The sequence below is a fragment of the Mustela nigripes genome, chromosome 2 (genome assembly GCF_022355385.1).
Source record: "Mustela nigripes isolate SB6536 chromosome 2, MUSNIG.SB6536, whole genome shotgun sequence".
Taxonomy (NCBI): Eukaryota; Metazoa; Chordata; class Mammalia; order Carnivora; family Mustelidae; genus Mustela; species Mustela nigripes.
The window spans coordinates 2,180,809-2,205,506 of NC_081558.1; the positions used below are offsets into that span (position 1 = coordinate 2,180,809).

General features: G+C 65.8%; 1 protein-coding gene and 1 long non-coding RNA gene across 2 annotated transcripts; one reads left to right on the forward strand and one right to left on the reverse strand.

The window, feature by feature from the left end:
- The first annotated feature begins 10,914 nt into the window (after window positions 1-10,914).
- GNA11 (G protein subunit alpha 11) lies at window positions 10,915-20,585 on the forward strand. Its single transcript, XM_059388607.1, has 6 exons — window positions 10,915-11,124; window positions 13,184-13,338; window positions 13,774-13,902; window positions 16,691-16,820; window positions 16,898-17,051; window positions 18,134-20,585. The coding sequence occupies exons 1-6, from the start codon at window positions 10,978-10,980 to the stop codon at window positions 18,322-18,324; spliced, it is 906 nt and encodes a 301-aa protein (XP_059244590.1). The 5' UTR covers window positions 10,915-10,977; the 3' UTR covers window positions 18,325-20,585.
- LOC132010766 (uncharacterized) lies at window positions 18,527-23,423 on the reverse strand. Its single transcript, XR_009402280.1, has 3 exons — window positions 23,137-23,423; window positions 21,139-21,278; window positions 18,527-19,710 (listed from the first exon to the last, which is right to left on the reverse strand). It is a non-coding gene; the product is annotated as an uncharacterized LOC132010766 (long non-coding RNA).
- Window positions 23,424-24,698: the final 1,275 nt, after the last annotated feature.

Sequence of the window (24,698 nt, forward strand, 5' to 3'; positions counted from 1 at the left end):
CGCGGGCGGCGCGGGTGTGGGCGCGGGCCGGGCGCGGCCGCCCCCGCCGTGCTGCCCGCCGCCCGGGCCGCTCCCCGCCCGCGCCGTCCGCAGCGCGCGCGGGGCTCCGGGGGGACCGGCCCCCGCCAGCCCCGGCCCCTGGGGGAGGTGTGCGGCGGGGGTCGGCCCTGCCGGTGCTGCGCGGGTCAGCCCGGGCGCCTCCAGGGTCAGCCGTGCCTGCGCTGCCCGTGCGGGGCTTCCGGAGTCCCCCCCGGGGCCAGCCAGCCGGGCTTCTGTGTGCACAGCAGGCGTGGGGACGGCCCTGCCCCTCTTGCCCAGATTAGGGCCCCGCACCTTCCACCGAGGACCCCTGCCCCCACTGTCGGGGGTGGGGGCTCCCCAGAACCCTGGAGCGCGGGTCCTATGCCACTTCTCAGCCCGCAAGCCCCTTGCCCGTGCAGAGCCGGCCCTTCCTCCCTGGGCTGCGGGATGTCCCCTTCTCGCTGGCCCTGCATCTGCTCAGGGCCAGACCTCTGGGCTGCAGTCCACCAGCCGTACCCCCTCACCTCCCAGGATCTCGCCTTGGTTCTTCCCAGCAGGTGGAGCGCTGTTCGCACTCGCAGGGTCTGTCCCCCCGGAGCACCCCATCCCCACCACCTGCGGGAGAGGACAGCCCTTCCTTCCCTCAGGGCTCCCGTTTGGGGCGGGGGTCCTCAGAGCCGGCCAGCTCATCACCCTTCCCCAAACCCATTCCTTTCGTCTTGCAGGGAGCCCCTCTCCCGGGTCCTCCCCGTCCTGGGGAAGATTCCTGTCCCGGTCACCAGGGTCCCAGTCTTCGTCTCCCCAGGGCACACCTGTTGTAGGGAGCACGTCGGCCCAGCTGCTGGCAAAGTGCTGTCGCCCAGAGGAGGGTTGTTGAAGGACTCTACTGCTCAAGGCAGGAAGGTCGTTTACAAAACAGAAACCCTTGCCCTGCCCTTCTGAGCTCTGCTCGGTTCCCGCACTGCAGGGAAGGCTGGAAGTGCTCACACGCCCTCAGAGGAGCGTGGCCGGGCCCAGGGTGGGAGGAGGCGCTGGCTCAGAGGGCTGTGCTGCGGGGTGGGGGCCGTCCAGAGGAGCCGCGTCTGCCGGGGAACGAGCCGTGGCCGTGGCCGCGTCTGCCGGGGAACGAGCCGTGGCCGTGGCCGCTGGTCTTGGCGGGAATGCCTTGCTTCTCCTGGCTGCAGTGGCCCTGCTGGGCCCTCCGTTTGATGAAATATCTTCCTTGTTTTGTGTTTTGTTTTTTTTTTTTAAACAGACGCGTTGAGTTTACCCAAAGACTATAAAATACGCCAGCTTTGCAGAAAATCCAGGCAGAGAGTAAGCTTCGAGTTTGGAGGAGACTTGCAGTGGGTTCTGGGGGGCCTCTGGGGAGGCTGGCGTGGCTGTGGCTGGTTTTGCAGCATGACGCGGACTTTATTATGGGAAGGGGACCAGAGAAGTGATTGGCGTGTTAAGGATACTGCCAGAGGGCCTGTGAGCCTCTGGATGCCCCGCCACTCGCCCTTTGCACCCGAGGTTTGGATGGACATGGGGTTCCGGGAGCAGTGCACGGCTCACGCTCCTGCAGCCTTGGTGTGTGTCTCCAGTCTCCCTGGACTGAGAGACCCAGCGGGGCCACCTGCCCAAAGGGTCCCAGTGCCTGCCTGGGGGAGGGGGTGTGGACAGCAGCACCACCTGTCTCTGGTCCCGCACTGCCGCTGCCCTGTGACCCTAGAGAGGCACCTGGCTCTCTCCCTGCCAGCCTGCGCTATGGGGAGTCATGCCCCCGTTTCAGGGGATTGTTCTGAGTATGGGGGGGCAGTGGGAAGAGGAGGAAGAAGTGAGCTTGCAGGTCCAAAGGGGGGGGTCTGCGGCAGGAAGACGGGCGTGAAGGCTGGAGTGGGGGGCTGAGCAGCATCCCTGGCCCGACCCACTGGACGCCAGGAGCACCCACGGTGGTGACAGCCACAGACGTCCCCGGTACTGCCTGGAGTGCCCTGGAGACAGAATCGCCCCCGTCTGGGACCTGTCCCCCCCCCCCCCCCCCCCCCCCCGCCAGCCGGTGCCCCACGGGAGTACAGGGTCTCAGGTGCGCTTTGTAGAGCTGGGGTGTAGACCGTGCACGTTGTTTTGTTGGCTGTTTCCTGCTTACAGAGTGGGCACGGGCGTGTGTGTGCAAAGCCGTGTGTGTGCACGCGTGTGTGTGTGCACGGGGTTCGCACTGTGCGTGTGAACATGTAGAAGGCAGGCGTCCGGCTCTGTAGGTGCTGTTGTTCAGGCGGGGTCTTGCTCGGCTTTTGTCTGCTTGGGGACGGGAGTAGAGAGCACGGCCGGGCAGCGAGTGCGCCCTGCCAGGCCCCGGATCTGCGGTCCTGAGAACTAGCTACGGTTCCCCCCATTTTATGGAAGAGAACTCTAGATTGGGGAGCGGGGGGGGCCGCAGACCCGGTGAGGAGCTCCTGGACAGGGGTCCCAGGCCGGCCTGGCTGGCTTCTGCCTCCTGTGACCTCTGCTGGGCGAGGCTTTTGCTGTCGTGGGTCTGTCACTTGGTAGAAAACCACGGCGGAGGCGCCTTCTCTGTTCCTTAGGGCAGGCTTCCTGTCTGAAAACCGGTCTTCATGGGAACCGTGTTACTGCGGGGGTGCAGCGTGCTGGCCCGGCCGGCGGCTCTGGGACTTCTAAATAAAGCAGGGCGGTCAGTTCCACAGGCTTCCTGTCGGCTGCGCCGGCCCCCAAAGCGCAGTGAAAAGGCCCGGAATCTGGCATGGGGTGTGGTGGCCGCGGTGGGAAGGGCGCGCCTCCCAGTGCTTGGAGGCTCGGAGGACCCTGCCGGCGGTGCTGGCTCCGGGCAGGGGGGGCGGGGCTGCATCTCCTGCTGCCTGGGAGAGCGGGAAGCCCCCTCGGGGAGCCTCTCGTGCCCCCTTGGGTTACCCCTGGGCTGTGGTAGGACCGTGACCTCCCCCAGGATGTGCCATGTGCCCCGAATTTAAATTTTGTTTTTTTTTGTTTTTTTGTCCAAATGGTCCTCTTTCTTTGGGGACAGTGTCTGGAAGTGTCGCAGAATTGCCCTGAGGTCTCCCCTCCCTCAGTTTCCCTGCGTGAACCCGGAGGATGCCGACGCCCGCCCACAGCTCTCTCCCCGCCTTGCCGTGGGGCCTGGTAGAGGTCAGCTAGCGTGGGGCCCCCTGGGCTCAGCTGCCGGGTGTGTCCTGCCGCTGGGGTCGCTGGGGTCGCGGGGGCTGCTGGGGCCCGGCCCAGCCTCCGAACTCCGCTGGCACAGTGATCTCTCCCTGCTTCCTGCTCTGCCCCCTCCCTGCGTGCCCGGGACCGCTCGTGGGCTGGTCGCTGCGGTGGGCGGTGAGGAAGCGTTCTGTCTTGGATACTCGACCGCAGAAGGTTTCACTTTCGTATTTTTGCGGTGGAGCCCTGCTCTGAGCAGCCCGGCATCGTGGCCCCGGGCATTGTGGCGGGCGGCCCCGGGTGTCTGGGGCGCAGCCGTGAAGCCAGACAGAGCTTCCAGGAGCACTCGGGGAGGAGGGTGGGTGGTGTTTGTCTCTCTCCGTCCCAGATGGCGCAGGGTGCAAAGTTCAGCCCCGGGTGGGCGGGGTGGCCAGAGCCTGATGGCCATCGGGCAGCGGGAGGAGTGGTCGCCACGCTCGTGCCCTGCTGGTTGCTGCTGTCCCGGCCGGTGGCGGTGGCCTGTCAACTGAGGACATGCAGCCTTGGTGGCCTACTTGCCCGGGGCCCTGACAGCTGGGGGGGAGACGAGGGGCGCTCCTCGGTGGGGGGCTTGGCAGGACTCAGGCTGCTCCCAGAGGACCCCAGCCCCAGCCCCCAGGCTCGCTGGTTCGGGGAGTTTGTGGCCCCACTCACAGGGGTTTGTAGTTGCTGTGCTCCGGGAGGGCCTCCCTGTCTTCCTAGGGGGCCCGTGTGTCTGTCCTCCGGAGGGCGTCTGACCGGTCGTCCTGGTCCCCCTGCTCACCTGCTGCAGGGCTCCTGCTGGTTCCTGCCGCGGTTCCCCGCTTCCGGGTCCCCGCCAGCCTGGCCCCCAGGGCAGAGCTATCCGTGACCAGTTAGCTAGTGGGACTCGAAGCCCCCAGGGAAGTGGGGTGGGAGTGACGTGGACCGCCGCTGCCCCCGCTCGCAGCCCGCCGGGATGCACGACTCCTTGCGCGGGCATGCCCGTTGCCACCGTGTGTGCGGCGCTCTGCTCTGATGTAAGCAGACGGGGCCGCTGGGGACACAGCTTCCAGCCGCCTTCCTCGTGAGGCCCTCCTGCCGTGGGGGGGGGGCTGGCTCCCGTGGAGCCGGCTCGGAGCAGTTCGGGCACACTCGCTCTGGGGTGAGGCTGTGTCTTCCAGCCTTGCTTCCCGTCCATCCCGTGGGATGGCGCCCTGGGCCCGAAAGATGGTCATGGGGTTAAGTGAGATGGTGCCATGGACGCCCGTGGGCCACGGCGGGCACTCAGCAGGTAGAGGGAGCTGTTTTGTCTGGTCACTGCTAGTGGCAGCCCCTTGCGAAAGCCACCACGACCGCCCTGGGAGGCGTTATGCCCCACCAGGGCCGAGCCAGAAAGTGCTGGAATGCGGTGTCTGCTCCCGTCTGACTCCCGTGACATGGAGAGAATCCCGGTGACCTTCCAGAATGATTGCGAGGGTCAGTCGGGGTAGGGGGTGCCCCCGGGATGGTCCGTCCTGGCCAGCAGAACCCTCGGTGCCTGAGCAGGGCCTCCTGTCTCAAGCTTGGTCGTCAGAGGTGAGGGAGTCAGGATGTCCTTCCTCCTCACGGTTTCCGGCTGCTGCTGGCTGGTGGTGCCCAGTGCGGGGCGGGGGGGGCAGCGTAAACCCCTCCAGTGGGCCGGGTGGGAGCTCGGGGCTTCGTGTCGGGAGCAGCGGGCGGGAGCGGATGGGTCAGGCCGCTCAAGGAGGCCCTTGGGGCGAGAGTGTCAGCGGGGGGCCGGCGGGCTCCTGAGGGTCTCTCTGACCCTCAGCCACACTTCCGAGGAGGTGTCGTGAGCTCTGTCCCCACGCCTCAGCTGGGTGGATGGGGGGCTGGGCCGGACCGGGGGGGGGGGGTTACAGTACCCCGGCTGCCTGGGTGCCCCGGGAAGGGCGGCAGTAGGAACCTGGGGACAAAAGTGTGGGCTCAGAAGACATGGGCCAGGTGAAGGACACCCACCCAAACCAGCAGGGACAGCCACTCCCACTTTTGGGCCTCGGGTACAATAGGCGTGGTGGCCTACCCGGAGGGCGGCCACTGTCAAGGGGAGGCCCCCGCTGACACGGCTGGGTGTCCAGCGCCCTTCCCTCCTGGGGGGGGTTGCCCCCGGCACCTGTGCTCTCTCAGGAGCCGCTGCTGCCGGAGGGGTGCTCCGCCCAAGCACCCAGGCCAGGTGGCTCTGTGTGGAGGTCGCTCGTGGCGTGACCTCAGCCAAGCCACCCACCCTCTCTGCATTTCAGTTCCTGCACCTCCCCAGAGGCAGTGCCGTGACAGCTCTGTCACCGAATGAATGAGTGCGTAGGGGCGTGTGACAAGGGAGGAGCCAGGAACCGCCATCCGAGTCCCGTCGGTGATCTCAGGCCTGTCCAGACAGCTCAAGGTCCCTGTTGGATTTCAGGAGTCCCAGGTCCCCGGGGGGCTCTCATTGTCTCTCCATGGTCCTGGCGGCTACTGGCTTCACCCACACCCCACAGTCATGGGCAGCCTGGCTGCCTGCCCCTGGGGTCCAGGGCTCCGTGGCTTACTTTGAGTCTCAGGGAGATGAGACCAGCTTCCTGCCCTAGAGGCCCCGGCCCTTGGCCTCTGGAGTCCGTTCCCTGCCCGCCTGGGGCTTGGGTTCGGACTCCTTCTCCCCAGCAGCCCCCACCCTGGAGAGGGTGGGACAGTGGTTTCTGCTTTCCTCCATCTTCGTCAGCTGGTCTCTGCTGGGCACACATCACTCCTGAGGGGGATGTGTCAGAGCGTGCCCAGAGGGCGTCCACAGGCTCCCTGCCCCTGCTGTGTCCCACTGACCCCGCGGGGCAGGCGCCAGGCTGGCCTGTATGCTAGGGCCCTGCTCTTGGAGTGACGGCCCATCGAGTCCCCTGCCCGGCGCAGGGGTGCGGAGGCCCCGTGGGGGATGCTTGACGAGCCAGCGCGTTGGGCTGGGACCAAGTTCATTCCACTCATTCATAAAACACTCGTGCTGCGCCTTCCATGAGCCGGCCTGTGCTAGGGGCCGGGGGCGGGGGCTGCGAGCAGAGCCCCAGCCCAGTGTGCACACCGGGAGGGGCAGACCTCACGGAGGGGCGGCTGGGCTGGCGTCCTCTGGAGAAGGATCAGGTGCGGTGCCGGCTGCTGGGGGGCTTCTTGGAGGCGGGAGCTTGAGTTTCTATGCAGGAGGTGCCAGTCATGCTGGGAAGGCTGTTTCCGGGTCGGGTGGGGGCCGCGGATGTGTCTGTGAACGCCAGGCAGCGCGGCGGTGGGATGTGCACAGCTGGAACCTGGAGCCCCACGGTTCCCTCCGAGGAGGGGCTGGGGTTTCACCACTCGTCCCGGTGCATGCGTCCCCCCACAGCAGGGACCCTCCTGTCATCCTTCTCTCCACACCACCCCCAGCAGCATGTCCTCCACGCCCTCCCGCATGGCAGAGGCCCCTGGGCCCCATCCGGCTGTCGCTTGTGTCCACGGGGCTCCTTTTCGGGGCTGTGCAGCACCTCGCGGTACGGCTGGGCCATTGCTGTGACCATCTGCCTGGACTGAAGGACCCCTGGGCCGACGCCACGTCTCGGGCTCTGGGAACGCTGCTCTGACGGTCACACATGTGCTGGCGTGGACGTCGGTGTTGGCTGAGCGCACGGTTCGGGAGCTCGTGCGTCCGGGGCAGCTGCGCCGGCGGGGCCGGGGGCCTGTGCGCATAGTGAGGCTCAGGCTTGGGAGCCTCCCATATCTCAGCTGGAGGGGGCTTGCTTTTCTACTTGTTGGGCAGCCGTCAAGGGCTCTGAGCTGGAAGGGCACGTGGGACCAGGTCTCTGCGGGGGGGCGTGACCGAGGGTCAGGCAGGTTGAGTTGGAGGCCGGAGGCGGAGGGCCAGGGCCCCACGCGTGTCTGTAGGAGAGAGCCCAACGGGAGGCGAGGGCAGGGGTGGCCGGGCCCCAGGGGGCGGGTGAGCGGCGGCTTGCGGGGGCCCGGCCATAAGGTCCAGGCAGGCCTTGCCCCGAGACCCTTCTGGGCAGGTGGACACTGGGTCACATGCGGCAGTTCCCGGGGCCAGGGATCCTGTCAGAGGCCTGAGTCCCAGCTCCCAGATGACTGATATGGCCGTGGTTCAGCTGGCCCGGGAAGCAGGGCATCTGGAAAGCTAACTGGGTTGCTCTGGCCGACTCAGCCTTGCGCCGAGCCCAGTCTCCTGGTCTCTCTCCCTCCCTCCCGGACGCTGCGATGGCCCAGCGCCTCGTGGGCAGCAGGCCTGGCCTGTGCCAGGGTGGAGGGCCCCCTTGCCCGCCACGCCCGTGCACCTGGCCTTGACGTTGGTCCGGAGCGCACCCACCGTGAGACGCGCTTCTGTCCTCCCGGGGTGGCGTCTCCCTGCCTCCGCCCCCCCACGCCTCCCTTCTCTGTCCTTCCCCGCAGAGGGGTGGCTGCCCCGGGCGGGGTCACTGATCAGACCGAGACGGGTGCCTGCTGTGCCCGCTGGCATCCTCCGTCCCCTCCCGCTTGATCGACATTTGATTGACATGAGTATCGCGCGAGTTCGTGGGGTGTGATCCACGGATTTGATACGTGGAGGTGCCGGGGGACGGTCACCTCCGTTAGGTCAGGCCGCACACCCGTCACCTCCCACGGCCGCGCCGTGTGTCTGCGTTTTGGTTCTTTTGCAGACCAGACGCCGCGTGACCTCGGCCATGCCCCTTGTCCAGGACCCCCTGACATCTCCCGCGGCTGATCCCGCATGTCAGGCTTCAGTTTTAGGGCGGTGCCCCAGACGCCCGTTTCCCTTTGACCCTCTCTCTGGCCAGGCCGGGGGCCGCTTCACAGACGTGCCTCCCACACCTTCCATGGCCTCCTGGGGCCCAGGGCAGGCGTCACGCTGACCGACACCACTGCGTGCGTGTGCGCGACCCCTCCGCGGGCGTGCACTGCCCCTGGAGTGGTACAGCGGGGGCTGTTTCTATCTCCAAGGTTTATTTTTCTGAGAGAGCAGCTCACGCACTTGAGGGCGAGGGGCGGACGGAGGGACAGAAGCCCAGGCTGACCACCCAGAGCGCAGAGCCTGACCTGGGGCTCGATCTTTGACCCTGAGATCACGACCTGAGCCGAAACCAAGAGTAGAGCTTAACCAGTGGTGCCTCCCAGTTACTTTTTGAAAAGCGGGGGTGAGGCCAGTCCCTTTCCCACCAGACGTGCTCGCAGACCCTCTTCGGTGGGTCTTCCCCACCCCTTGTGGCGAGAGCCGTGGCCTGCGTTTCCCAGTGGCGAGTGGCCTCCGCCTGGGACCTGCCTCGTCTCCCCTTTGGCCTGACCCGTGGGCTGTGTCTCGGGGTTTGGCTCGCGTGTGTGCATCTGTTCGGCCGTTGTCTGAGACGGACATGGCCTGACGGACCGGCGGGGCGGTTTCCTTTCTGTAACAGAGTTTTGTCGAAAACGAGTTCGAACCCTCGGCCATCCTGCCTCACAGAGGACCCTGGACGGTATCTGGGAAGGTCTGTGTTTGGCACACCAGTGGTGCTCCAGGCATCCTGGGCTGGGGCTGGGGACGCTGCTCAGCCCCCTGCAGTACCCGGGACATTCCGCTGCACCCCCAGAAGAATGACTGTGCCTGGGGTCCACAGCGCCAAGAGGGACAGACCCAGGGGCACAGATCCGGGTCAAGAGGAAACTGCATTGGAAATTGCATTCCTGGAGTCCCCACAGTGTGGGTCCCTCTGGGGATATGTGGAGTCTTGTGCACGTCCCTTCCACTTCTTCTTGTCCCTGGAACTCTCAGGGGTGTCGGTCAGAGTGAGCAGGTGTCCTGTGTCACCTGGAGAGCAGAGGTGAGTCGTCTGAAGTAGGACAGACAGGGGATGGCGCGAAGGCAGCCACCTTCCTTGATGATGGACCCACGGTCATTGTGCTTATCCCGGGAACGCCCCGCGGCAGTTGGTGAAAGCACCAGAGAGGCGCGGGCGTGACAGCCCAGGCCCCTGGGGCTCAGGTCTCCCCGAGTGTGGTCGGTCCCTCGGGTGTGGACCGAGTGCCTCCCGGCTGCAGGATCGGGGGACACGTGAGGCCCACGGAACTGGTCTGTCCCGGAGGCCGTGGTCAGTCGAGCAGGCCAGCGGCAGACGCCTGCAGACGGGCTTCCCCTTCGGGCCACGGTCACAACTCCAGGGGCCTGGGAGGGCTGCCTGCCCGCGGGGTGCCGGGGCCTTCTGGAGTGCAGTCCACGTCACGGGTGTGGGAGCCGGCAGCGGCCGCACGGAGGACCCCGCCCGGGCCGTGCAGGGACGTGGGCAGCCACGGGGCTGACGGGGGCGCGGGGCGGAAGGAAGCCTCGGCAGCAGGTGCGGTGAGGCGGGGGCTTCTGAGCCTGTGAGCAGGGGGGTCCGGGCGGCCGTCGGAGGCCACGCGCGCTTGGACATTGGACGTTGTCTCCTGTTCTGCTGTCACTTCGCTCCCCAGCTCGGCCTCCCACGGCGGACAGTCTCCGAGGGTCCGGGGTCTGGGCCACCCGGGCTCCGGGTCCCTCCCGTGGTTGGAGTAGCCGTGGCCCTGTCCCCAGCGCTGCTGCAGTCCTCACGGCCTGGCGGCTGCCCTTTCCCATCCCCCTCTGCCCGTGGTGCCGGGCAGCGTGGCACAGGCCACCGTGCGTCTTGTGACCCAGTCTCGGAAGCGACATCCGTCGTCTGTCCTGCTCTGCCAGCTGGAAGCAAGTCGAGGAGTCTAGCCCGCCATCCTGCAGGGGTCCGTCTCCACCTGGGGCCCAGCTGTGTGGCATGGAAGACCCTGTGCCGCTTGGCCCCTGGACCAGCGTGGGGAGGGGCTGCCGGGCCGCACTGTGGGGGAGCGGGAGCGGAGCAGAGCGCGTGGCTCAGGGCGCCGGCGGGGCTGGGTGAGGGCACAGTGGATGGGTGGCCGCTTTCCGGGCCTTCCCGCCTGTCGGCCGATCCCCCGACCCCTCGAGGCTGAGGTGGGGGTCAGCGTGCGGCCTGGAAGAGCCCGGTGAGCCCCGCACCCCTCACGCCTGCAGAGGGAGGGGGTCCGACACCATGTGCACCGGCGGACGGGAGGGAGCAGACACCGGGCTCAGGGGTAGCTGGGGGCCTCCGTGCGTGGACTGCGGGTCTAGGACTCGTCCGGGTGGGTGGGTCTGTGAGGTCTCAGCTAACGGGGAGGGACAGCTTCTGTCCTCAGACCACCCTGGCTTCCGTGCAGAACTGAACTCTTGCCCCAAAGTGAAGGTGACCCTCGTGGGGCCCTGGATGAGGAGTGTGGTTGGAGTCCACGGAGACGTTGCCAGACTGGACGTGCCGTCCACCGTGGGCGTCCACCGTGGGCGTGGGCAGGTCCTACGGGCCGGTGGGCCTGGCTGTCAAGGAGGCCATGGCGCCTGGCGGAGACGCACGGCGGCGCCTCACGGCGGCCTCTGGGGCGCGGAGTGCGTGTGGAGGCCCGTCGTCTGCCGTGTGACCGGGCTGGACGCCTGGGGTACCCGCCTGCTCCGCACCTCAGTGCTGGGTGCCCTGCAGACACCCCCTGCCCACGCTGGGCCTCGGTTTCCCGCTGGGTCAAAGGGCCGTCCGCTTTGGGGTGTGACCAGGTCGTAGTGGGGACGCCCCTTGCAGAGCGGCCGCTGCTGGCCAAGGGTGCCCCACGGCCCCCTGAGCGCCGAGTCCCCGGGCTCCGACCCCTAGTGACCCTGCTCCACGAGGAGGCGGGGGCGGGCTCCGGCCTGGCGCTCACACGGCCCTGTCCGCAGGCACCGGCGAGAGCGGGAAGAGCACGTTCATCAAGCAGATGCGGATCATCCACGGGGCGGGCTACTCGGAGGAGGACAAGCGCGGCTTCACCAAGCTCGTGTACCAGAACATCTTCACGGCCATGCAGGCCATGATCCGCGCCATGGAGACCCTGAAGATCCTGTACAAGTACGAGCAGAACAAGGTGAGGCCTGGGGCCCGCCCTGCACCCGCCGGCACCTGCCTTCCCCACCGCACCTCGGTCCTCCCGGCCGGGCACCGCGCCTCGGTCCTCCCGGCCGGGAGCCCTCAGCGCCGTGTCCGCTCCGTGTGCCTCCCGGTAGGCAGGGCCTCTCCCCTCCTGTTTCCAGAGTAACGGCTCCTCGAGACCAGAGTCACTCACGGGGCAGGTCTCCCCATAGTGTGTAGTTCACGGCTTTCTGACACACACAGCTGTGCAGCCATCACCTCTGTCTAGTTCCAGAACATTCCATCACCACCAGGCACCCAGGTCCCCGTCACCTGTCAACGCCCCTCCCCCAGCCCCCAGCCCCCATGAGCCCCTTCCTGTCCGTGGAGGGGCCTGGTCAGGGTGTGTCGCACGCGTGGATTCACACTCCATGTGGCCTCCTGTGTCTGGTCCCCTTCCTGTGTGTCGTGGGCTCGGGGTCCGTCCTCGGGGCTGTGCGGGGGCCTCGCTCCTGCTCCGGCTGTTCTCACACGTCTGTCGGTCCGGCGCCCGAGGGCTGCGTCACGCTCCGTGTGCAGGTGGACGTGCTGTGCACATCCGCTCGCCCGCGGACGGGCGCCGGGTTTCCGCATTTGGCTCCTGGACGGCTGCCGCGGTGACGTTCACGTGCAGCATCTGTGTGCACACCTGTCGCCACTGCCCCGGCCGTGTCCCCGGGAGACGGGGACTCACAGGGCAGCAGGGGGTCTGCCCTCGCGAGGAGCCACCGGCCCCTCCATGCAGTGTGCCCCCGGCCGGGCGGCAGTGGGCTCTCGCTGGTGGCCCCTCTTGGCTTGGCTTTTGTAGATCTGATTTTGGGGGTTTCTTGGTCAGCCCTGGAGGTTTGCCCTGGGCTGATGTGAGGCACGGGAGTCCGTACTTACACAGGGCGCGTTCAGTGAATCCGTTCGCTTTCAGGCTTAAGAAGGGCCGTCCGCCAGGCCACTGCTACATTTCCATTTGGCACCTTCTTCCCTCTGTCCCCAGGTCACAGATGACCAGGGACCCCCAGCCGGGCCCGGTGTTGGGTGGGCGGCCGTCTGGGGCGGGGTTTGGGTTGTGTGCTCGGCTGGGGTCCGCTGCAGCGTCCGACCGCAGGCCGGTGTGTGGACCATCCGTGTCCCTCCGTGTCTCGCAGCGGCCGCCCACGGCTCCCTCTTTTGGTCCATACGGTGTTGTTGCTGCACACGGTACCTGCTCCTTGACGTGTTGTCCCTGATGGCATTGGGTACAGGGACGGAGCTGGGGCCACAAAGCCGAAGGCACTGTCCTCTGGGGTGTTCGAGGCTGTCACACGTCAACAGCTGGGGGTGTCTTCCTGGGCCGGCGTCGGCCTTTGCAGGTCCAGACTGTGGGGCAGGTGAGGGCTGGAGGCCACGGCTGCAGGCACCGGTGCGGGGCATCTCTCCTGGCTTTCAGAGCGCGGGCTAGGGCTCCCCCACTCCCCATTTCGGCTTCTGCCCAGGTGTGTCTCCCCAGACCCTCCGCTGTGGCCGGTTGGGCTGCCCTGTCCCGACAGGCACGTGGACAAGCGGGGTCTCCCGAGTCTCGAGCCCCGGAGGTTCCCCGGCCAGCGCCCTGCCCTGCCCCCACTCCCTTCAGAGGTTGCTGGGGTTTGAGGAGCCGTGGGCCGGGGGTGGGGGTGCAGGCCCGACGGACATCGGAGGTGGTCCTGTTGCCTCACCTGCGAAACGGGGCGGGGGGCTGCTGCGGGGGTGGGTTCATTGCGGTGCCTGTTTTGTTTTGGGTCTGACCCTCGGTCACTTTTCGCGGAGTCTGCTTCTTCGTCTACGTGGTTGCTCCCATGCCGCCTGCCGCCCCCACACTGGGGCACACGTGTGGGGCACACAGCCGCGCGGCCTGGTGCCAGGAGCCCCCTCACTCCCGGGGTCTGGCACGGGGACCTCCCACTGAGGGACAGCCCCTGCGGCTCCCTCTTGCTCCGTGCTGCTCTGGGGCGGAGGTCCCCGCTTGGTCGGGCGCCCCGTGGGGCCCAGGCGCCGGCGAGCCCACGGCTCTCCCTCCTTCCCCGCAGGCCAACGCGCTCTTGATCCGCGAGGTGGACGTGGAGAAGGTGACGACGTTCGAGCACCGCTATGTGCACGCCATCAAGACCCTGTGGGACGACCCCGGCATCCAGGAGTGCTACGACCGCCGGCGGGAGTACCAGCTCTCCGACTCCGCCAAGTAGTGAGTAGGCCACGGGGGGCTCGGGGACGCTGCTCAGGGCCGGAGGGCCGGGCGTGCTTGACGGCGTTGGTGGGCCCCTCTCTGACCCCACGCCGGTGCCAGAGCAGGGACGTTCATCTGGAGAAGCGAGGCTGCAGCCCGGCTGCCCGGCCAGTCCCCTTTCTCCCGCTGCCGCGGCTGTCCTCGGGTAGCCCCGTGGGGGTCCCCCGGAGCCAGCCTGACTTCTGTCCCATGAGAGCCGGGGCGGGGCGGGGAGGCCTCTGCAGGGTCCTGGGTCCACCTTATCCCGAGTGCTCCCGGCTGTTCCGCCCCAGCTGGTGAGGCTCAGCGCTGGGCCCCTTCCTGCTGCTCAGGGACCACAGTGGCCGGGCCGTCCCCCCCCAATCCCCTGCCTTGCCTGCCAGCCCGCGCAACCCGGTGCCTTCTGTGTCGCAGCTACCTGGCTGACGTGGACCGCATCGCCACCTCGGGCTACCTGCCCACCCAGCAAGACGTGCTTCGGGTCCGTGTGCCCACCACTGGCATCATCGAGTACCCTTTCGACCTGGAGAACATCATCTTCAGGTACTTGTGGCCTGGTGGCCGTGTGCGGGGAGTCCATGTGCCGGGGTGGCCGTGCACGGGGGGGCCATGCGGGGGGGCCATGCGCCGGGGCTGCTGTGGGTGCCGTGCGCCATGGTGGTGGCTGTTCGCACCTGCGGTGGGGACCACGACAGGTTGGCTGGGTCTCGGTCTTTGCTCTCGGGGAGCTTCCGAACCAGGACGGGAGATAGACTCGTGAATGTCGCTAGGTTTTGCAGTGAGCCATGTCCCGGAAGCAGTAAGGGCCATGGCGGTTCTGGCCAGAGCCAGCCTGGAGGGGAGGGCCTTCTGGGGGACCTCTGTGACGAGCCTGTGGCTGGGGCAGGGCGCCAGGGTGTGTCGGTGGGGCAGGGGGTCTGGAGTTGGGCCGGAGCTGCGGGTGCCACAGGTGGTAGAGGGGCCTGGGGACCCGTGCGGAGCCAGGTGACGGGTGGTTCCAGACTCCGGTTCCTGGGCCCATGGGGGTTCCTGGCATGTGGGCAGAACGGGGCCCCGTCCTGGCAGGGGGTGTGGCCTGGGTAGACCTGGGCCATCCTCGAGGACACGGGCCCCGCCATGCAGTGAGGCCACGGAGCCGCTGGGTGGTGAGGGGGAGCGTGTCGCCTGGGGCCACCGCGCGTGACCACAGATGGGCGTTTTGAAGCCACAGGCATTTCTGTGGTCCCAGCATCAGAAGCCGAGGATCAGGGCGTGGGTGGGGCCGGTTCCTTTGGAGGCGGGGAGGGGCGTCTCCGGCTCCCCGTGCCTCCCAGCTGCCCGGGGTTGTCAGCCGCCCTCTGTGTCTCCGTTGCATCCCTGCCCCCGCGGTCACACGGCCTGTTTTTGTGTGTCTGTGTCCGGAATTCCCTCTGGTGATTGCAGGGCCACCCCACTCTAGCCTGGTGTCGTTTAATTGATGACATCCGCGGGGACTCAGCCCCGGGTTCTGGGGCACTGAGTTTGAAGGAAAGGTTTCAGCCCGGTGCCCAGAGGCCCAGGAGGGGCGGGTCCTGTCTGCCGGCCGGGAGGGCCCCGCAGCACCCCATCATGGTGCCCCCGCTTCCTTGCTTAGGCTCCCGCTGGGGAAGGAGTTGGTGGAGCAGGGGTCCCAGAAGGGTGGGCAGCTGTGGCAGCTGTCGCTGGCCATGGCTTCTGCCCTGTGGCCTCGGAGCGTCGGCTCTGGAGAGCACTGAGGAGCCTTTGGCCTGAGACTCCCCCCCCCACGACAGGGACCTGCCGGGAGAGAGCCGGGTGCCCCTCTGGCCCCCTGCACCCTCCCTCACCAGCTGGGCCTCTGCCAGATCCCTGTGTGAGTCCCTGGAGCCTCGGAAGCCTTACGCCCCCGCCCTGTGCGGGTCCGATGTGCGTTTTCCTGGTGAGGGTTCGGGGTTTGGGTTTTCTTTCTTGTCTAATTGGGTCCTTGGTGGGGCTGCCACCTCTGAATTCGGAGCTGAGGCCTGTGGGGCACAGGCTGGGGCTTGGGCCGAGCACGCCCCCAGCCCCCGTGTGGGCTCTCCCCCGGGCCTCCCCCTGACTGCGGCGCCACCTCTGCCTGCTGGTCCTCTGCCCGGAGTGCCCGGCCCCCGCCCTTCCCCTCTGTGAGCTCAGGCTGTGCGTGTCACCTCCTCCCGGTGGGATTTCCCTGCTGCCCCTTCCCAGTCTGCACTTGGCTCTGTCGTGGGTCCACACCCTCTGGCACTGCCAGTCCCTTGCCGGCCAGTCCCTTCCCTAGCTGGGCGCCCATAGGGTCCCCTGACCGGAGCGGGATTGGGTCATGGCCCAGCTGCCCTGGCCATGTGAGGAGATGAACCTGGTCCCGGACAGGGGACCTTAATTGGAGAGACATGTGGCCCAGAAAGGCCGTGGGCCCAGTGCCTGTCTGCCCCTGTGGCATGCCCCAGACCGGCCACAGCTGCTGCGGTCCTTAAGGCCTCACATGGGGCCTTTGGCCCATCACCTCCCTCTCCTGTCACCACCCGGCCGTCCCTTCGGTGTCCTGGCACGTCCACCGTCCGCCTGTGCTTGGTGGAGTCTCCTCGGGGCAAGCCCCGCCAAGCGGCCGCACTGGTGTTGGCTGTGCCCCGGGCGACCCTGATGTCCACCAACCCCCCACCCTTGGCAGGGCCTGGCTGGGGTCCCCTGCCTCCTGTGGGCCACCCTGCCTGCCTGCTCTTGGCGTCTTTTAAAAAGTAGTGTCTTCCCACATCGCAGAAAGCCGAGGAGCTGCCCCGTAGCAGGCGGCAAGCCCCTGCCCCGTGTCTGTGCGGCTCCTGTCCCCCGGCTGCCCCCTCTGCCCAGGAGCCCAGCCTCCGGACTATCAGATGGCATGTGCTTTTCGTGCCAGCGGGAGCTGCGACCTGCAGTTGCTCCTGGCAGCAGGGGAAGCGTGTCGCTCCGTGGGCCACCCCCTCGGTGGCGAGGCGGGACCGGCGTGGCGTGCGGGCGTCCTCGGTTCATCTCGTTCTGCTGCGTTCCACGGATGGTGCTTGGCCGACGGTCGTGCATGTAGCCCAGGCGAGGGGTTGGGTCTCCAGATGTGGGACCTCGGGTCCAGGGGTTGGCCTGTATCTGGTCCCCGTAAGCGCCGGGTTCGCGGACTCCCGTCCTGTGACTCCTCCGTCAGGCGCGGCTGCTGGGGGCGGCGTGTCCTCTTGGCTCTGGCACATGCGGGCGCGGGGGCTCTGCTGGCTCTCACAGACTCGGGGGCCTTCCAGGCTCTAGCAGACGCCGGCCTTGTTGGTGGCAGGGGTTGGTTTGGGGACAGCGGCGCTGAGCCCCCCGTTTCCTGCAGGATGGTGGATGTGGGGGGTCAGCGGTCTGAGCGGAGGAAGTGGATCCACTGCTTCGAGAATGTGACGTCCATCATGTTCCTCGTGGCCCTGAGTGAATACGACCAGGTGCTGGTGGAGTCGGACAACGAGGTGAGGTCCCCGTCCCCCGTCCCCCGTCCCCACCCTGCGGCCTGGGCGCCCGTGGTGCTCACGACTTCCTCCCGCAGAACCGCATGGAGGAGAGCAAAGCCCTGTTCCGGACCATCATCACCTACCCCTGGTTCCAGAACTCCTCGGTCATCCTGTTCCTCAACAAGAAGGACCTGCTGGAGGACAAGATCCTGCACTCCCACCTGGTCGACTACTTCCCCGAGTTCGACGGTGAGCGGCGCACCGCGGGGGCCGGGGCGGGGCCGGGCTCGCGCCCCCCCCCCCACCCCGTGCTCTCTGGGCCTCGTGTGGTGGTGATTGGGGGATGCGGACCCTGGTGGAGGCTGGTGGCACGGCCGGTGGGGGCTGGGGAGCCTCCGTGTTCCTCCGCACCTCAGTGCCGCCCCCACCCAACCTCGGTGAGCGGAAGGTCTTTGTGTTCCCAGGGGTGCAGCTTCGTGGACACCGCCGCTGGAGGGGTGCACGGGGCCACTCTGCTCCCAGGTCCCTGCTTGCCTGGAGCCTGAGTGGGGGGGGATGAGGCCCTGGGACTGGGGGGGTGACCCAGGACCCTCTTCCCCTCTGAGTCAGCCTGAGCTCTAACAGAAGCCAGAACAGCACGGACCATCCCCAGGCCCCTCTCCGGCACTCTCGCTGTGTGGCCTTGCCGCTGCTGCCTCCACACACGCAGGACGGGGAAATGACACGGGACTCTAGGGCAGTCCGGGCCTGGTCAGTCCAGAGCCTCAGGGACATGCCCGTGGCCCGATGGCTGTGTGCGCAAGGCCAGGGCAGCAGGGGCACGTGGCTCCGTGTGTGCCCGCGTGTGGGCACCCGTGCGTGTTTGGGTGTGGGTGTTGGGGGGGAAGCCGTGGGAGTGCAGTGGGGGGGCGTGGGGCTGGGCAGGAAGCTCGCGGCAGTTTGGAGGTGGTCCGGGGTGTCTGTGGGCAGCTGCCGGCTGAGAGGCCGAGGGCCCCCGGGTGGAGGCCGGCCGGCGGTGGCAGAGCAGCGGCCTCGGGGGACAGCAGCTCCCCTATGGGCCTGGCCATCAGCCCCGGGGCTCCCACTGGGGAGGCAGGAGGCGACACCCCTGCTTGGCCAGTGCCCTGTCCGTGCTCGGCGAGTGTCAGTGCATAGACCACGGGTGTCAGTCCTCGCACTGCAAGTCTCTATCCCTGTGTCTGTCCGTGCCCGGTGGGTGTCTCTGCACGCGCCCAGCTATCAGTCTGCGCCCCGTGGGTGTCTGTGACCACCCCCCCCCCCGGCAGGTGCAGGCCGGCCTCGCTCACCCGCCCCTGCCTCCGCCTCCCCAGGGCCACAGCGGGACGCGCAGGCCGCCCGGGAGTTCATCCTGAAGATGTTTGTGGACCTGAACCCCGACAGCGACAAGATCATCTACTCCCACTTCACCTGCGCCACCGACACGGAGAACATCCGCTTCGTGTTCGCGGCCGTCAAGGACACCATCCTGCAGCTCAACCTCAAGGAGTACAACCTGGTCTGAGCCGCCGCCGCGGGGACAGCTCGGCCGCCGCGGGGGACAGCTCGGCCGCCGCGGGGACAGCTCGGCCGCCGGCTCTGCTGGCCGAAGAGTTGATTTTGTTTGCATATTTTTAACAAAGGGTTTTTATTTCACAGTTATCAGGGGACCTACGTCTTTCTTTCTATACACCTCGTGCACCTTCTCACCTGTGTCAGCGGCGAGGCCGCCTTTTCCTGGCCTTGACTCGTGGCTCGCTTTTTTCTATTAAAAAAAAAAAAAAAGAAAAAAAGAAAAAGAAGGAAAAGAAAAACAAGACCAGCGAAGAGACCCACGAGTGCCGCGCCCCCGCCGCAGCCGCAGCCCGGGCCGGCGGCCCCCCGGCGCTCAGCGGGGACAGAGCCACCCGCCGGCCCGCGCCCCCCTCCTGGCCTTCACCCTGAGGCCCCAGGACTGTGACTTCTCTTTCTCTCGCTCCCTAAGTTATTGACGTCCTGGACTCCAAGAAGTGGGGGTGGGCGGCGCCCTCGGCTGCCCGCCCTGGGAAGTGCCTAACCTTTGCTTCTGGTGAGGAAACAAGGCAGCGCGTAGGCTCCGTGGTCAGGAGACGTCGAGGCCTGGGGGCTCTCCTGGGGCCCCAAAGGCTGCTGTCCAGACACCGCCGAGGGCCGTGGGCACCCCGCTGCGCCCAGGGAGCCGGACTGGGAGTCGGTTTCGATGTGTTCTGTTTTGAAGCCAACTTGGAAGCAGTGGGGGCAGGGGGCTCTTTCAGAATATTCTCAGGTCAGTCCCCGAGCGGCAGAGAAGGGACTTGCCCGCGGCGGTTCCCAGGCGCGGCCTCCGGCGCAAACCCTTGCTCCCACTTCTGCGCCCCCGCGCCCCCGGCCCCCGGGAGGCGAGCACGCAGCACGACGCGCACTTTGCCTGGAGCCGTGGAGGGCCGGCGGCTGCTGGTGCCGCAGCCCCGCCCGCGTGGCTTCCAGGCCTGGCCACGGCCACGGCCACGCACTGAGCCAGAGCCATGGGCTGCCTTGCCTGGGCCCCCTCCTTCTGAGGGGCTCGGAGGGTGGGAACAAGTGGGGGCTGTGTTTGGGGGGGTGCGTTTTTATCTGACGCAGACTGAGCACTACAGTGTTTTTTGTGGGTTTTGTTTTGTTTTGATTTGCACAACGTAGCGGGAACGAGCTGCCAGTGATGCCTTGCCCCCCCCCCCCCCAGCCTGGTCTGGGCCGCCCGCCCACAGGAGAAGCAACTCGGACAGCAAACCGGACGCCAGGACGCCAGGCCTGGCCTCGCTCCCTGCGCTCTCCTGACGCTGTCACAGGAAGGAGGGGGCTGGCGGCGACTGCGGGCAGTTCTGCAGGGTGGGGCGGCGACATTCCTAGTGATCAGTCCTCTCTGGGGACAGTCCTGCAAGGGAGGGGGCGTGCCAAAGTCCGCAGCGTGTGCCCTGGGTGCTGCTGGGGGGGCCTGCCCAGGGACTTCGGGGGCCTCGCAGGGTGGGCACCTCGAGGTCTCAGCGCCTCTCAGGCCCAGATCACAAGGGAGGTGGATTGGGCCTCGGGGGCGCAGGGTGTGACTGGGCCAAAGTATTCATTCTTCCCGGAGGGAGCAGTGTGCCAAGCACCCCAGAGCCAAAGTCTGGCTGGACCGCCACGCCACCCCCGCCCGGCGCTTCTGGAACCCCGAGGGCCCAGGGCCGGAGGATGGGGACACTGCTGTGTGCCATAGAGGGTCGGAGACCCACTCTGTGCCAGTGGGGCCTGGGCGGCCCGGGCCCCTCCCTCGCCCATTGTGTGGGATTTGTTTTTCTCATTTTCCACCTTGGGGAGCTCCATCCCCCCCGCCCCGACTGTGTCAGGTCCCAGCAGAGGGGCCCTGCTCCCCCATCCCCTGCTCGCCCGAGAGACAGCCTGGTGCCAGCGCCCCCGAGCGACCGCCGCTGGCCCCCTCTGGTTATACTTGTATATTATACAGTCCTGATTTCAGACGGTTTCAACCTTAACCTATTTTAAAGAAGAATATTATATAAAAATACTGTTTTTAAACCTTTTGTCATTTGAAATGCATGTATTGTTGTGCGCGCTGGCGGACAGGCCCGTTAGCTCAGTGCCAACCTCCCGGGGCCAAGGCTGCCATGTGGGGGCGGGGGCGGGGCAGCAGGCTCCGCTCCGCGCGTCGGGGCCCTGACCCCTTAATCCAGAGAGAGCTGATGGAAATTGACTTTTCATATCTTTCTCCTGAAATGAATTCTGTTTTAAATTGGAATAAATTTTGTTCCTAAATGCTGTGGCCCCCTCTGGCTTATTTCCTCTCACTGGCCATAGCAGGTGGGCGGTGGGCACTGCAGGGGCGCCCGAGCTCTGGAGAGTCTTGCCTGGTCCCCGCGTGGCCGGCTGCTGTGTGAGCTCATGGGTGCGGCGGCCACAGCGGCCCTGCTCGGGCTCCAGGGCCCCCTGCTCTGAGGTTCTGTGACTTGGCCCCGACTTCCGCTTCATTCGTCTAGACTGCGGGGCTGGAGCATCTGGCCAGACGTGCCTCCTGACTGGGGGTCGGGGACCGAGGAGCCTGCGTCCTGGACATTCTGTATTTACTTATGTAAACTGAGGAGGTTGGGTCTGTCTCGGTGATCTTCTCTCAGACCTTTTTCCTTCTTAAAAAATGGTGAGTACACATAACAGAATTCACCACCTTAACCGTCTCCAAGTGCACTGCCCAGCGGTGTGAAGCACTCCCACACCCCCACCCTCCGTCTCCAGAACCTTCCATCTCCCCTCATGGAGACTCTGTCCCCACGAAGCCCGGACTCCCCACCCCTGCCTGAGTCCCGGCACCCACCGTCTCTTCTCTGCGAATGGGACTCCTCTGGGGCCCTCCTGGGAGTGGGGTCCAGTGGGATGTGTCCTGTGTCTGGGTCCTCTCAACAGTGTCCTTGGGTCCCTTCGTGTCGTGGCAGGCACTTATCACCAGGGCTTAATCTATGAAGAAAAGTAGAGTAGCAGGGCAGGGTGGGCAACAATAGTGACATGAGGACAGGGCATTCCAGGGAGAGGGCATAACCTATGCAAAGGTCCTGGGGCAACATTGGGCTTACACAGCCAGGGGCCCTGTGTGTCTGGAGCAGAGTGAGCGAGGGCTAGAGAGGGAGGAGGGGAGGGCGGACGGAGAGGGCAGGGTCAGGTCGTGCAGAGCCTAGGGGATCACAGGGGAAGGACTTGGGCCCCAGGAGGTGGGGAGCCTTGGGTGTGGGCAGAGCCGGGTGCAGGAAACCTGACTCGGGAGCTCGTGGGCGCCCTCTGGTGGCCGCTGCGGGGAAGCCGGACCGGGGGCGAGGGCGGGAGCCGGCGATCCCGGGCGAAGGGGACCGCGCCGGTCCTGGAGGGCGCGGTGGGGGCTGGCCCGGTGCAGGCAGAGGACGGGGCAGGATCCGGGCAGTGGGCGGCGGGGAGGCGGGGGAGGCCCTGCCCCGGCGTCCGCGCACCTGGACGTCATGTCCCCCGCGGCCGGCAGGCGCCGCTCGCCAGCCTCTGGTCTTCCCCGCCCTCCTGCAGCCTGACCGCGTCTTTCCGGGGAGGGCCTCTCCTCCGCTCCAGCAGGGAAACCGAGGCACGGAGGGGCCAGCCGCCTGCCCCGACAGCGGGCCCGCGGTTGCGGGACTTGCGCACCAGCCGCGGCTGTCCCGCCTGGCGCAGGTCGGGGCTCAAGGGCCGCGCGGGGCCTTTGTCGAGCCATCAGAAGAATTTCAAGGCGGGAGGCCTGCAGAGCCGCGTTCCCACGCCCCCGAAGCCTGCCCTGCCGGCCGGTGGACGGACACCTGGGCAGCTGGGAAGGATGCTTCCAGGAGCACAGGTGTGCGAGAACCTGTCTTTAAAGTGTAAAACTAGCAGTGGGGCCACTGGATGAGGACTTCTTGTCTCCTCCAAAGAAATGATTCATCCACTGAAAACCTGGTATCCCAGGTTGCCTCTGGGCCACCTCTGCGGCGCATGACCTCAGCTGTGGCCAAGGACAGGGTCCAGGGACGGACAGCCATGGCCCTCAGGGGCCATACACCCAGCATCCGAGGAGTGGGAGGTACTTGGAAATGATGTAAATATCTCATTCCTCATTAAGCGGAAAAGACTTTTTTTTTCCTTCAAAGATTTTATTTATCAGAGAGAGAGAGAGGGAGAGAGAGCGAGCACAGGCAGACAGAATGGCAGGCAGAGGCAGAGGGAGAAGCAGGCTCCCTGCCGAGCAAGGAGCCTGATGTGGGACTGGATCCCAGGATGCTGGGATCATGACCTGAGCCGAAGGCAGCTGCTTAACCAACTGAGCCACCCAGGCGTCCCAAGACTTTTTTTTTTTTTAAGATTTTATTTATTTTTTTGACACGGAATCAGAGATCACAAGTAGGCAGAGGCAGGCAGAGCGAGAGGGGGAAGCAGGCTCCCTGCTGAGCAGAGAGCCCGATGTGGGGCTCGATCCCAGGACCCTGAGATCATGACCTGAGCCGAAGGCAGAGGCTTAACCCACTGAGCCACCCAGGTGCCACCAGAAAAGACGTGAGAAGGGGTGGGGGGGAGGGGGGGGGGGGGGGGGGGGGGGGGGGGGGGGGCAGAAGGAGAGGGAGAGAGAATCCCAAGCGGACTCTCTACTGAGTACAGAGTCCCAGGGCCTCGATTCCAGGACCCTGAGATCATGACCTGAGCCGAAACCAAGAGTTGGCCGCCCAACCGAGCCACCCATGTGCCCCAAGCAGAAAGGACATTTTTAATACCAGAGAAGCAGCGAGGAGTATGTTGTCTATGAATAAGAGAGAGAGAGAGTAAGTAAGTGCAGCCCAAGAAAACTCACCAGAGCCAGTGGGAGTGCAAATCGGTGCATGCACTTTGGCAAAAGATAGTATCTGGGAGGGCGGCAGGGGGCTCAGTGGGTTAAGCAGCTGCCTTTGGCTTGGGTCATGATCCCGGTGTTCTGGGATCGAGTCCCACATGGAGCTTCTTGCTCGGCAGGGAGCCTGCTTCTCCCTCGGCCTCTGCCTGCCGCTCTGCCTGTGCTCGCTCTCTATATATCTGACAAATAAATTTTTTAAAAAATCTTAAAAGAAAAGATAGTATCTGGGAAATATCTCAGAACCTAGCCCTGCCACACGTAGATATTTACCCCCAGAAAGTCAGATGGAGGACGGTCATCAGACGGTGTGTGCCGAGTGCCCACGGCTGGTTCCTCAGGGCAGCCCCAAGCTGGAATTTAACCAGGAGGAAGGGGAGGAGGAGGAGGAAAAGAAGAAGTGGTATAGAAAGAGGTGGGGGGGGGGGGGGGGGGCGGGAGGGGGGGGGGGGGGGGAGAGGAGGGACAACAGGCAGGGCAGGGCGGGGGGAGGGGGTGTGGGAGGAAGGAGAGGAGGGAAGCAGGAAGAACCTTGACCTACACAAAAATGAGCAGGAGGATCATAGATCCAAATGTCACCTGTAGGGGCACCTGGGTGGCTCAGTGGGTCAAGTGACTGCCTTTAGCTTAGGTCAGGATTCCAGGGTCCTGGGGTCCAGTCCCGCCCTGGGCTCCTGCACTGGGAACCTGCTTTTCCCTCTCCTCCCTGCTCAGGCTCTCCCTCTCCCTCTCTCTCAAATAAATAAAATATTAAAAATCAATTAATCAATTAATTGATTAAATTCATGTGTAAAATGGTAAAACTCCCAGAAGAAAAGAACAGAGAACATCTTCATGGCCTTGGGTTTGGGGAAGAGTTCTCAGAAAAAACACCAAAAGCATGATCCACAGAGTTTAAAAAATGGGTACCTTGAACAGCATAGACATTGAAAATTTTGCTCCACTAAAGACAGGGTTAAGGGGATGAAAAGCCCCCCCCCCCCCCCCCCCGTAGACCGGGAGGAAATATTTGCCGACGGCATACCCAATAAAGGACTTGTATCCAGACCATACAAAAACTCTCCAGACACAGTCATAAGACAACAACGCACAAAAGAATCAGTACATGACACGACTAGATCCTTCCCCGAGGAGGATGCACGGATGGGGCCTACACACCGTTAGCTGGTCGGGTAGATGAACTCCCCAAGGAGACGCCGTCGCGCATGTCTTAGAAGCGCGAGAATGAAACATGCGCGCCCCACCGCGTGTCGAAGAGGACGCCGAGCAACCAGGGGTGTCCTCCTTCCCGGCGGGCCACGCGCAGTGGTGCGGCGGCTTTGGGAAGCCCTGAGCGGTGCGGGGCAGACCCTGGACCCCCAAATCCCACCTCGAGGGATTTATCCTGGAGAAACGAGCACAGTGTTGGTCGTAGCCGTCTTCATCATTCCGCACGGGAGACATTGCGCCGTCTTCTGCGCGTAAACCTCGCTGGGGGGTGACCCACGCCCCGCTTGCAGGAGCGAGGGGTCCTAGACGCTTGGAAT

Excerpts from the sequence above, each read along its gene's own strand:
- GNA11 (XM_059388607.1), top strand. The coding sequence starts at position 10,978 with ATGCGGATCATCCACGGGGCGGGCTACTCGGAGGAGGACAAGCGCGGC. Across the intron at positions 13,339-13,773 it reads CTCTCCGACTCCGCCAAGTA|CTACCTGGCTGACGTGGACC; the intron begins GTGAGTAGGCCA and ends TCTGTGTCGCAG. Across the intron at positions 13,903-16,690 it reads CTGGAGAACATCATCTTCAG|GATGGTGGATGTGGGGGGTC; the intron begins GTACTTGTGGCC and ends CGTTTCCTGCAG.